Raw genomic sequence first — 11,139 nt, forward strand, 5'->3', positions numbered from 1 at the left:
CGGAAATTCATAAATTTATATAATTGAAAATAGTTAATATGGAAAATATATAGTTATGCTTTAGCTATCCATGCACAATGCAATCAATCAAGTGAGACTATATACCGCTAAAAGATTGTGTTCTAAACTGGCCCGTTTTACAGCGGATAAACTTTTTACAGAGATTGTCGCGCGACAACAACCTTAAGCTAACCGTTATAATAAATCGTTAATAAAATTAAAACAATAGATGACGTTCGATAGATAGTCCACACGGGCCTTAAAGTTTTATTTATGAATAATCAATGAATAATCAATGGCTAAAGAATTGCAGTGAGAATGTACCTAGGGAGCATTCGATTCAAAAGCTGTTCAGTTTTTTTCTTCTCCATGTCGAGCTGTTCCGTCCTCTCCCGAATGAGTTCCTCCAAATTATTGGAATACTTCTCCAGCATTTGGAACATGGTGTCGACAAAGTTGACTTTCCGTCCGTGATTCAATTTTTTGAACAAATCGTGAACAGCATTGAAGTCGGGTCTCATGTCAGCTGCCTCGGCCCAGCACTGGCGCATGATGTTGATCGCTTCAGGGGGTGCTGCACCCTTACTCACAGAGGGTCGTATGAGCGGTGGTGGTTTTTTCACTTTCGCGATAATATCTGCCACTCCCAGGGAGAAATAACAACATTGATTTATTCCTCCTGTAGCTTCTTTTTTTTCTTTTCTTCTAATTAATTAACAATGCGCCCCTAATCCGTTAATCCTCAGGATTTGACCCACAATTTTTCCCTTCAATTTTTTACCTTCATTTTTTCACCTTCAATTGTTTATTAGTTGATCAATAATTGACCCTCAATTTTAACTCTCAATTTTTTCTTCATTTTTGGCTTTCAATTTTTCACCCCCAAATTTATTTGTCAATCAATTCACCCTCTATTCTTTTGTCCATTCATTCACCAATTCACCAATTTAATTTAATCCACCCCCCCTCCCCGGCCCCTCACTAAAAACAAATTAGACCCTGAATTTGTCCTCCTCATCATTTCAGTAATTTTTTCCAATATAAACCAGTGAAGTAACAGATCAATAAATAACGAATGAGAAAAGCCAAAAAATTAAATGAATCCCACGCCAACTAAGAGATTAATTGATTAATTCTGCCCCAAATGACATTTAAAAAAAGAAAAAAGACATGAGCCCTGCTGGCGCACTAGGGGGCATCCGTTAATCGGAGCATGAGGCGGCATACGTAAAGGAAAAGAGGGAAAGTCCTGATGTAATTATAGTATCAGAGAATCGATAGACAATCTCGGTACTATCGGAAATTGCCAGCAATCGGGCGATTAAATGGGGTACGTGTGATAAGTAAATGGGAGTTAGTGACTGACCTTCGGGGGATAGTGCCAACATGCAGAAGGGCTCGCCTCGTACAACAACTTCCTGCATTATGATGCCAAAGCTGTAAACGTCACCCGGTTGGGTGCCTCTTTTACGTAGGCCCGAGTGTCTCAATAACTCTGGCGCCGTCCACAGTAAATCTTCAACACACAATGAAAAGCTCATCTCAGCTTACGTCGCTCCAGTTTTTTTTTTTCATTTCCGGTGATTATGGGGGCATTAACGAGCATTGGACATTTTAATTAAGAAATAATGGTTTAATTGAATATGAGATAAATATGAGAAATTTGGAGTACTTGGATGGTCTTGAAACCTCAGGACTGTTTCTTTGTGAATTTTGAACGGTTCTTTTTTCGCTGGAGGGGATGAAAATATTTGGCGAAGGTAGAAATGAAATCGGGGACCTCCGGATCCTTCGTATGACCTCCTTATGACTTTTTCTGAGCCTGCGGTAACTCCTCAGTGTCTCCACATCACCTCCATGTTTATTCAAGGCTATCAGTTGAGCAATACAACTTTACGTACCTCTAGCATTCTTCGTCGGTGTGACGATGTTCTGTGCTTCATAAAAAGCTGGCAAACCGTAATCAGCGACTTTGAGGACCCATCTGGCGTCAATAACGCAATTTCGAGAGGTGAGGAAACCGTGCACACGAATCGGGCTGTTATGCAAGTACTTCATCCCCTGAAATCAAGGGTAGACCCCATTTTAGAGTCCGTTGTCATTGAATTTGAGACGCCGCTTCTTGCCAATAATCATAAATCGTAAAGATAATTAATTGGAGAGTTAAATCACCCGCACGAGATCAGTAAGCAAGGACAGCCTGAAGGACCAATCGAGTTTAATCTCATCCTGCATGAGAACGTCCTCGAGAGACCCTCGAGTGCAATATTCCGACACTAAACAGGGCCTCGCTGGCTCAGTCAAGCATCCAATAAAAGGATTCAGATTCTCATGCCTCAGTCCATGTATCTGAAATATCAAAACCATCATTTATTAATAAAAAAAACCAGTAAACAGATGGAGAACATCAGCTCGATTCAATGAATATCTCTAGATCGAACAGAGACAACAAAATATTCATAAGAACTTTCTTCATAACTCTCATTCCGCTCTGCAAAAAACGTTTCACAAGAAATATTCATCGTCTCTATCGGACGGTGGGATATTCCTTAGAAAATCGAACGGCGAGCGAGTAGACGTTCATCTCGTCGCGGGTGAATGTATATTTATAGTGGAATACTGGAAATATCGAGAGAAAAAGCCCCCGAATTTGGAGGGATCGGAAAAAGTGGAATGATGGGAGGTAATCCTCAAGATCTCTCACCATGATCAGCACATCCATGGCTTTACCCTTGAGCTCGAAGTTGTTAGTCTGGCAGGGCAGCTCCTTGAGTTGTACCAAGTCCCCCTAAAAGATGGGCCACATAAATAGGATTTATCCCAAGCAGTATAGAGAGGCAAAGTGGATAAAGTTGCATTAGGAGGGTAAACGTAACTACGTAAAGTGTGATAAGAAAAAAATGGTCCGGGCCTTTTTGAATCACTCAGGAGGGTCAATCTTACGTTGTATCTTGCCCGAGGATCCTTGAGGATGGTATGCCATGCTAGACTACCAGTGCTTGCCTTCAAATGGGGCTTGAGCGATCCAACGCTGCCCTGGAGTAGATCTGGCTTCTCAACCTCAGGACCACCGAATTCCTGCAGTTGTTTCAGCCAGCAACACAGCATTGTCTCTATCCCTTCATCTACCTATTGTTGCCAATTAAGTTGAAGATTAATTGAGGGCCGGGGAAATTCCAAGAGGTCTCGTATTCATTCATATTTCAACCACAAAATTATCTCAATTTTCAATTACGGGAGTTTGATGTTCATTTCAAATTCAACATTTCCGGGGAAATCATTATTTATTTTTATTTATTCCATGATTATTCAATATTTTCAATTTTCACTTTTTTTATATTATCAGGGAATTAAGTTCTCACTAAGTTGTTTAAAATCTCGAATTGTTTACTACAAATCTGAAGTCTAATTTCTCATAAATATAATTAACAGGTCCCAGATTTTTTGACTTAAGGCCCAGGTGGACTATCTATCGAATGTCATCTATAGATTAAAGTTTATCTTTTATTATCAATTATCAATGAGATTATTATGCCGATGTTTTATAGTAGGAATATTTAAACATGCGAGAGAATAAATAAAATAAATAATATTTCACAGGACTTCGGCGTCCGGAAAATCTTCCGAGATATTCTATTGAAAATCCTAGACTTCAGTCAACTAGATGATCTGCATATTAACGAATTTCTTAGTGGTGTAATGAATAGAAATTAGAGTACAACTCACCCTTCTATTATCGGTGGGCTGAGGAAAAACGAAATCAGATGCGGTGAGAATAATTTTGAAGGGTCCCTTGGAGACTCTCTTGCTAACCAAATGCCTCCGGACCAATATCATCGTAATAAACAACATAAATGTCAACAATAAGCACGTCAAGATGATAACAACAATATGAGATGTCCTCATTGTGAGGTGATCGTTTCCATTGCCTCGGTGATCACCTGATAAATCATTTTATCCATCAATTAGCAAGTTAAAATATCCACGGATGAGCTACTCACCGATGCACTCGCTTTCATTGGAACACACCACTGGGTCAAGTGTCTCTTCATCAACGAGATCGTTTTCCACTAGTTCCTGCACCACCAAATACTCTCGGCTTTCAACCACCTCGGCTATTGGATACCAACCCCCATTACTATTTCCTTGTCTACCCCAGCCAAGCAAACCGTAAGTGAACATTTTGTTATTGTTGGTATTTAAACTTGAATTGTCGTACGTCAAAATGATCAGTGACTCGTTCAATCGTTCCACCATTTGGGGCTCTTTGTATTTCTCCGTTCCATTGTAAATTGCTGCCAGATTGTATCTGTCGGAGTGAAAAATTTTCAACAATACTTGCGGTTCAATTGTTTAAATAATTTTGTACTCGATCGGAAAAAACCACTGGGGAAAAATACTTCTGCATCGGCATGCCAAAGCTTTTTTTATTCATTCTCAGATTGACATCACTCTGCTTTTGGGATGATTGAGAAAAATAATAATGCATGCAATTTTTTTTTTGTGATATTTTCCCCTATGGCATTTTCTTGTTATTCTAATTTTCTTTTTTATCACACGGAAATATTTTTCCCAGGTGGTGGCCAGAGATGGAAAATGAATTCAATGAATCGAGTGAGGCGAGTTGAGATGCGCAATTTTAGTTAGAATTTAAATTAAATTTTTTTATAAAAAATGATGATTCCAAGTTCGGGAATTCTTCATCGAATTCAAATGATAAATTTCTCTGGCGGCTTTATACGGAGGAATGCTGTAATGATTGGAACCTCTTGTCGAAAGGTGCGAAAGCCAGCAAATTCTTCATTCGTCCGTGGAATCTTCTCTCTTGGCGTTTTGCCGCAGGTCGGTAGGTGGTCGTTGACGTTGTCGTACTCATCGAATTATCGGATAAAGTTCCAGTACTCGGGAGGAAGAATTCCGGGCCCTCGGGATGAACCAGGATGAAAACCGAGTTGTCAGTCCGTGACGGAAGCGCCTCCAACTCCTTCATAACTTGGTTGACTAATTTTTCATTCTCCAGGGGCAGGCAGAGGACAATCGCTATCGTTCCATAAAATTTCATTTAAAAAGCCTGTACTGTCCGATTTTCCCAAATTTTCCACCGGATTTTCATTCATTCCGCATAATAAAATCCGGAAAGAATAGAATTCTCAACTTGGAATTCTTTCTAGAAGATATTTCTATTTATTTTTACCAATTAAGTTTTTCAGTTTTTCAGTCGCAAAATTATTCCAGTTTTCAATTATCCGAGTTGGACGTTCATTTCAATCTCTCATTTATCTTGATAATTAAGAAAATTGGATTCTTCCGGGGAAATGATTATTTATTTTTTAATTATTGCCTGATTTTTCAATATTTCCAGCGATTTTATACTAACAACAAATGAAGTTTGTTGTTAAAAATTTATAATTGTTTACAGAAAGAACAGAATTCTCAACTCGAAATTCTTTCTGGAAGATATTTCTATTTATTTTTACCAATTAAATCGACGATTAATTGAGGAGGGCCGGGAATTTCCGGGAAATATTTCATATTTCAGTCGCAAAATTATTTCAATTTTCAATTATGGGAGTTTGCCGTTCATTTCAATCTCTCATTTATCTTGATAATTAAGAAAATTGGATTTTTCCGGGGAAATGATTATCTATTTTTTAATTATTGCCTGATTTTTCAATATTTCCAGCGATTTTATATTATCAGGAAATTAAGTTTGTTGTTAAAAATTTATGATTATTTACAGAAAGAACTGAATTCTCACTTTGGAATTTTTTCTGGAAGATATTTCTATTTATTTTTACCAATTAAATCGACGATTAATTGAGGAGAGCCGAGAATTTCCAGAAAATATTTCAAATTTCAGTCGCAAAATTATTTCAATTTTTAATTATGGGAGTTTGCCGTTCATTTCAATCTCTCATTTATCCTGATAATTAAGAAAATTAAACTTTTCTGGGGAAATGATTATTTATTTTTTAATTATTGCCTGATTTTTCAATATTTCCAGCGATTTTATATTATCAGGAAATTAAGTTTGTTGTTAAAAATTTATAATTGTTTACAGAAAGAACAGAATTCTCAACTCGGAATTCTTTCCGGAAGACATTTTCCACATAAATTAAGAGAATTCACACGAAAAAACAACAATACTACACTATAAACATAAATATCGATATAAATACTATAAAAAGCAGTTCAACAATCCAATAAAATTGTAATAGAACTAGAATTCCGGTGGAGTTATAATCGAATTGAATAAAATTCCATAAAATTGCATGCGTAAAACGTCAGATGAAATTAAACGAGATTTCTCTATCCCCGAATCGCTGAGCAGGTAATGGTTTGAATAACGTCAGTAATTATCAATACATTACCCCGTGGTATGATGGTCTCGAATGAGGCGAGTGATTGATGAATCTGTTGATCGTTCTGATGCTGTGAAACGAGAGCATGATGTCGTGGAATTATTCCGATACTCCGCAAAACACCTATCACGGCTCTGGCAGCACTCGACCAGGGCTCCTCGTCTTCAATCAAATTCAAGTAATCGGTTAATTAATAAATCACATTGAGTTATCAGTTAATTATCGGTATTTACCCATGACCAGCAGAGATGCTGATTTCCATTTGAAATGTAAAAATATCTCGGCAAGAGCTTGCCCCACCACTGGATACGATGGGCTCAGTCTTATGGTTGACGTCGATTGATTATCTTCAATTTGCTGAAATTTTAATTAACCCTATCAGCATGTTAATTGTTTATTAATTAATCATTCTGTTGATACTGCACGTCCCAGACGTGCGCAGATGCTCACGCTCATGAATAATTACCGATTGAGCGGTGAAAATCAATCGTAATATAATTAAATTGAAGTTACCTTGTCCCGCCATTTTGATCATTAGAAAGACGGTCGATAAAATGGCGGAAAACATCGAGTAACTCCTCCATTATTCCGTTATCCTGTCATACTATCGCCGTTTTATTCAAATTTTAACAGAATGCGCGCTAAATTTTTGTTCAATTATCTTCAGCGTTTAACAAGATCACCAGAGAATTAAAGGGGCGCCTAATTTTCCCGCCATTCAGACTCTCAGGTATTTCGCTCCGGAATTACGGAAAATACGTAATTTCTATTGAATATTTTTCTTCCTGTGTGAAACATCCTTAATGTTTCCCCCGATTTAATTTTGACCGGATTTTTTTTCAATACTCACCAAGTTTTCTGGTGGTGTGATAATTTCCACGCATTTTCTCTAAAGTTTCGTCACTCTTTTTCAAAGTTTGGAAAATCACAGAAAAATAGTCGCACCACCTTGAAACTTCATGAGTCATTGAATAATAACAAAACGCAAAAACATTCCATTTTTTCACGTCAATTCCGTTATAAGTTTTCCAGAAAAATGAGAAAATTTTCATTTCAGTTATATATGGGTATAAACCCCCTTAATCGCCACTTCTTTCTATCGATATCTTAATTCTATCAATTGATTAAATTTTTTCAATCTATTCTCTCCATTTTTTTATAAACCATTCACTGAGATAAAATCATTATTCAGAGTTCATTAGAAAGTGTTTCCACGATGTAAAGAAGTGACGTGGAAGTACGAAGGAAAATTTGTACTCAAATTTACCCTGACGTTCGGTGAAATAACAATTTCTCCTCCTACACTTTTCTTTTTCCTAAAAATTCCTTCAGAACCAATTACACCGGACGATTACAAAATGTCAGAGTAAATTTTTCTACACGGAGAGAAATATTTAGTAAAAATTACGGAATTTTCAGTTCACTTATCGATTACGGAGTTGATTCGAAAAATTTAAGTGACGGTATCGTTATTTTTCACCGATAATTCAGATAAAAATTACGGAACACCGCGGAAAAATTCCGTGACCTTAGATAAAAATTACGTGACAGTTCCGTAAAATTTCCGACAACCACATTTCGCTCCAGAATTACGGAAAATACACGTAATTTTTATTGAATATTTCTCTCAGTGTATATGAATTTATCACCGTGAGATGCTCAGTAGAACAAAAAAAATACCAGTAAAATGATGAAGGTACTAAATTTCCGAGTCAATCTCGAGTTACTGTCCATTGATTCCAATCCATCTGACTCTCACTGGGGATTATCTCTTCTGAATCAAAGGTGAAAAGATTCCACATGAAGAAGATCTTGAAACCGAATAAAAGTCGCCCTTTAATCCCCATTGAAGGGACTCGAATGAAGATTCTCCTTGGCCCGGATTTTCCCCCTGACACGGGTAATTCACCGTCGAGATATATTCTCTCTCATTTTTTCACCAGTGGTAAATTTCCATTTGGAATAAAAAAAAAAATAATGTACGTGCATTTGCACCGGCTCTACCCTATCATCCCGTTATTACTCTTTTTCCAAGTTTCAACCCACCAGAGTGACGTTAATTTTAGATGAATCATCTTCTCAGTGTACCAACCCCACTGCTAATTTTCCAGGTATTGGGAGGGATATGGAAAAGTGGAGAACGAGAGAACCGGGATATGCTGACATGAAGTTAAGTGGAAAAGGCAATCTGGGAAAAACCGCGGCGGCCGGACGACAGATTGATTCTCTGATTAAAGTATAGCTTCTCGCTGATTGCACGGCCTGCCAGAAAAACTTTCTGAGTATCGACAAAAAAAAATGGGGTGAAAATGCGATATCAAGAAAGTTTATCGAATACTTGCACTCAATCCAGAAAGTGCTCTAAGAAAAAATATGAATTTTTAAATTGTCAAGTCCAGTGTGATTGACAGTGGAACTTGACAGTGGGACTTGACAGTGGGACTTGACAGTGGGACTTGACAGTGGGACTGTCCTATTTCACTCGTCTCGTCCGGGTGATTTAACTCTCCAATTAATTATCTTTACGATTTATGATTATTCGCAAGAAGCGACGTTTCAATTTCAATGGCAACGGACTCTAAAATGGGGTCTACTCTTGATTTCAGGGGATGAAGTACTTGCATAACAGCCCGATTCGTGTGCACGGTCTCCTCACCTCTCGAAATTGCGTTATTGATGCCAGATGGGTCCTCAAAGTCGCTGATTACGGTTTGCCAGTTTTTTATGAAGCACGGAACATCGTCACACCAACGAAGAATGCTAGAGGTACGTAAAGTTGTATTGCTCGACTGATAGCCTTGAATAAACATGGAGGTGATGTGGAGGCTCTGAGGAGTTACCGCAGGCTCAAAAAAAGGTCATAAGGAGGTCATACGAAGGATCCGGAGGTCCCCGATTTAATTTCTACCTTCGCCAAATATTTTCATCTCCTCCAGTGAAAAGAGAACCATTAAAAATCCACGACAACACAGTCCTGACATTTCTACATCACCCAAGTAGTATTCCCCAATTTTACGTTAAGTCGTCGTCCAATGGATCTAAAAATGCAAGTCCTCAATAATTTCTCGAATCTCCCTCCAAAGTAGCACTTCCACTCGCGGTAAAAGTAAACCAGAGAAATGGAGGCGATGAATTCTGAAGAGTCAATTGGGTTTTCAAAAAAATGAAGATGGATACTTAAAGTGGTGTCTCCTCGATGAACGGTAGAGGTAAAAACGCTCTCGAGAAAAAAAGGAAGAATAGGGAAAAAAGAGGAAGAAGTTTTCCGTTTTGTATGACAGTACGTCTAGCCCTTTTTTTCTTACCCCCACCCTATTTTTCTGGCTTTTAGTTGGACAACGGGAGGCAAACTAGGTCGTCTTTATACGCATGGTATAACAATCCTGACCGAATCCTGGATACAGAGGCGCCTAGATTCGATAAATTGTCCCGCCTCCAGTAAGTACCCTTTCTCTCCCTTTGACTGCTCCTCACCCTCTCCTTCACCTCGACAAAAGCCCCGGAATCTCTCCACCACGATATACCCCCTCCGATGTCTACATACATTCCAATAAAAACCTCGTAAAACCTTTCCAATGAAATTTCACCAATTGCCTACATTTCTCAGCCAATAAATCACAACGGTGTACGATGAGAATTTGGTTGGAACACTGAGAAAAATAAATATAAGAGCACCAGTGAAACCAGTCAACCAGTGATCCTCTCGTTAAATATTCCTCTACTCCGTCTGCCTGTATTCGTTTCAAAGTCATTGATAGCACAAACTCCAGGTCACTGATTATTGATGGTGTCTTCAATGTCAGGGTCGTGATGATTTCTTCAGGTTCGATTCAACTGAGGATCCAAGAAAGAACAGACATATAGCTGTCGTAATGAGAGTTAATTGGCATTTTTTCTCGAATTTTTGTATCCAAATGAAGATGATAACTCTCTTCTGATTCAATCAGGGATGTCACCAGAAAATAAATCACCTCCTGGTGTTGAATTTCCCAGGGACAATTAACCGACTGCTCCATTTAAATGTAACTGTCTGCTAACGACCGTCAAACGACTCCATTCGGGATCCCCTGGTGTAGGGTTGTTGAGGACTTTCCCAGAAGATTATGGGGGTGAGGTGACGTGTGACGTGGTATCTGGAGGATGAAGAAAATTTGGCAGCCACTCTGAGAAATTGGTGACCACACGTGCTGCGCATCCAGTTGGTGATACATTTTATCTACCATCAGCTTCCGGGTGAGGGATCGATGAGAATGCCGAGAGCTCGGTTATGAGGAGGGGAGAGACAAAATGGACACTTGAGACTTTTTTAAATAAATATTCATAACTGGGATGAATTCATAGATTGGGGTCAGTATCGATTTATCGCAGGGGAATGATATCGTCCTGACGATGAGTTATTAATGCTCAGGATGTACCTCAACGCTGTCCTTTTTACACAATTTTCCTGGGTCTGGGGGATCCTTATGTGGATAAAAAATTCCATTCCATCGCCATGAGTACACGGTTATCACCTCGTTTGATAATCATTCTATCAATTTCCCGGGAAATTATAATCCATTCGATTTTAATTGTTTATCCGAATTTCCGGAAATTTAAGAAAATTTGGGGTTTCAGATTTATTTAGAATATCATTATCATTTACTCAATATATTTTGAAAATAGAAAACAGTTATCCTTAAATTTTGGAGTTATAATTCTGATTGTAATTGATTGATTTAATTATCGATAGATAACAAATTGAAATAAGTGTATAAATTCCCTGAATTCCAAATTTTTA

General features: G+C 38.1%; 1 protein-coding gene across 1 annotated transcript in view; it reads right to left on the reverse strand.

The window, feature by feature from the left end:
- The window catches only part of LOC105269559 (retinal guanylyl cyclase 2), an 8,639-nt gene extending 3,679 nt beyond the window's left edge, over positions 1-4,960 (reverse strand). The window contains exons 1-9 of the mRNA XM_011309903.1: positions 4,767-4,960; positions 4,002-4,309; positions 3,727-3,941; positions 2,944-3,129; positions 2,705-2,788; positions 2,173-2,349; positions 1,902-2,061; positions 1,367-1,516; positions 325-637 (exon numbers count right to left, since the gene is read on the reverse strand). Coding sequence (XP_011308205.1) covers positions 325-637; positions 1,367-1,516; positions 1,902-2,061; positions 2,173-2,349; positions 2,705-2,788; positions 2,944-3,129; positions 3,727-3,941; positions 4,002-4,309; positions 4,767-4,876 — 1,703 coding nt within the window. The 5' untranslated portion in view covers positions 4,877-4,960. The remainder of the gene's footprint in view (positions 1-324; positions 638-1,366; positions 1,517-1,901; positions 2,062-2,172; positions 2,350-2,704; positions 2,789-2,943; positions 3,130-3,726; positions 3,942-4,001; positions 4,310-4,766) is intronic.
- Positions 4,961-11,139: the final 6,179 nt, after the last annotated feature.

This window comes from Fopius arisanus, unplaced genomic scaffold (genome assembly GCF_000806365.1).
Source record: "Fopius arisanus strain USDA-PBARC FA_bdor unplaced genomic scaffold, ASM80636v1 scaffold00071, whole genome shotgun sequence".
Taxonomy (NCBI): Eukaryota; Metazoa; Arthropoda; class Insecta; order Hymenoptera; family Braconidae; genus Fopius; species Fopius arisanus.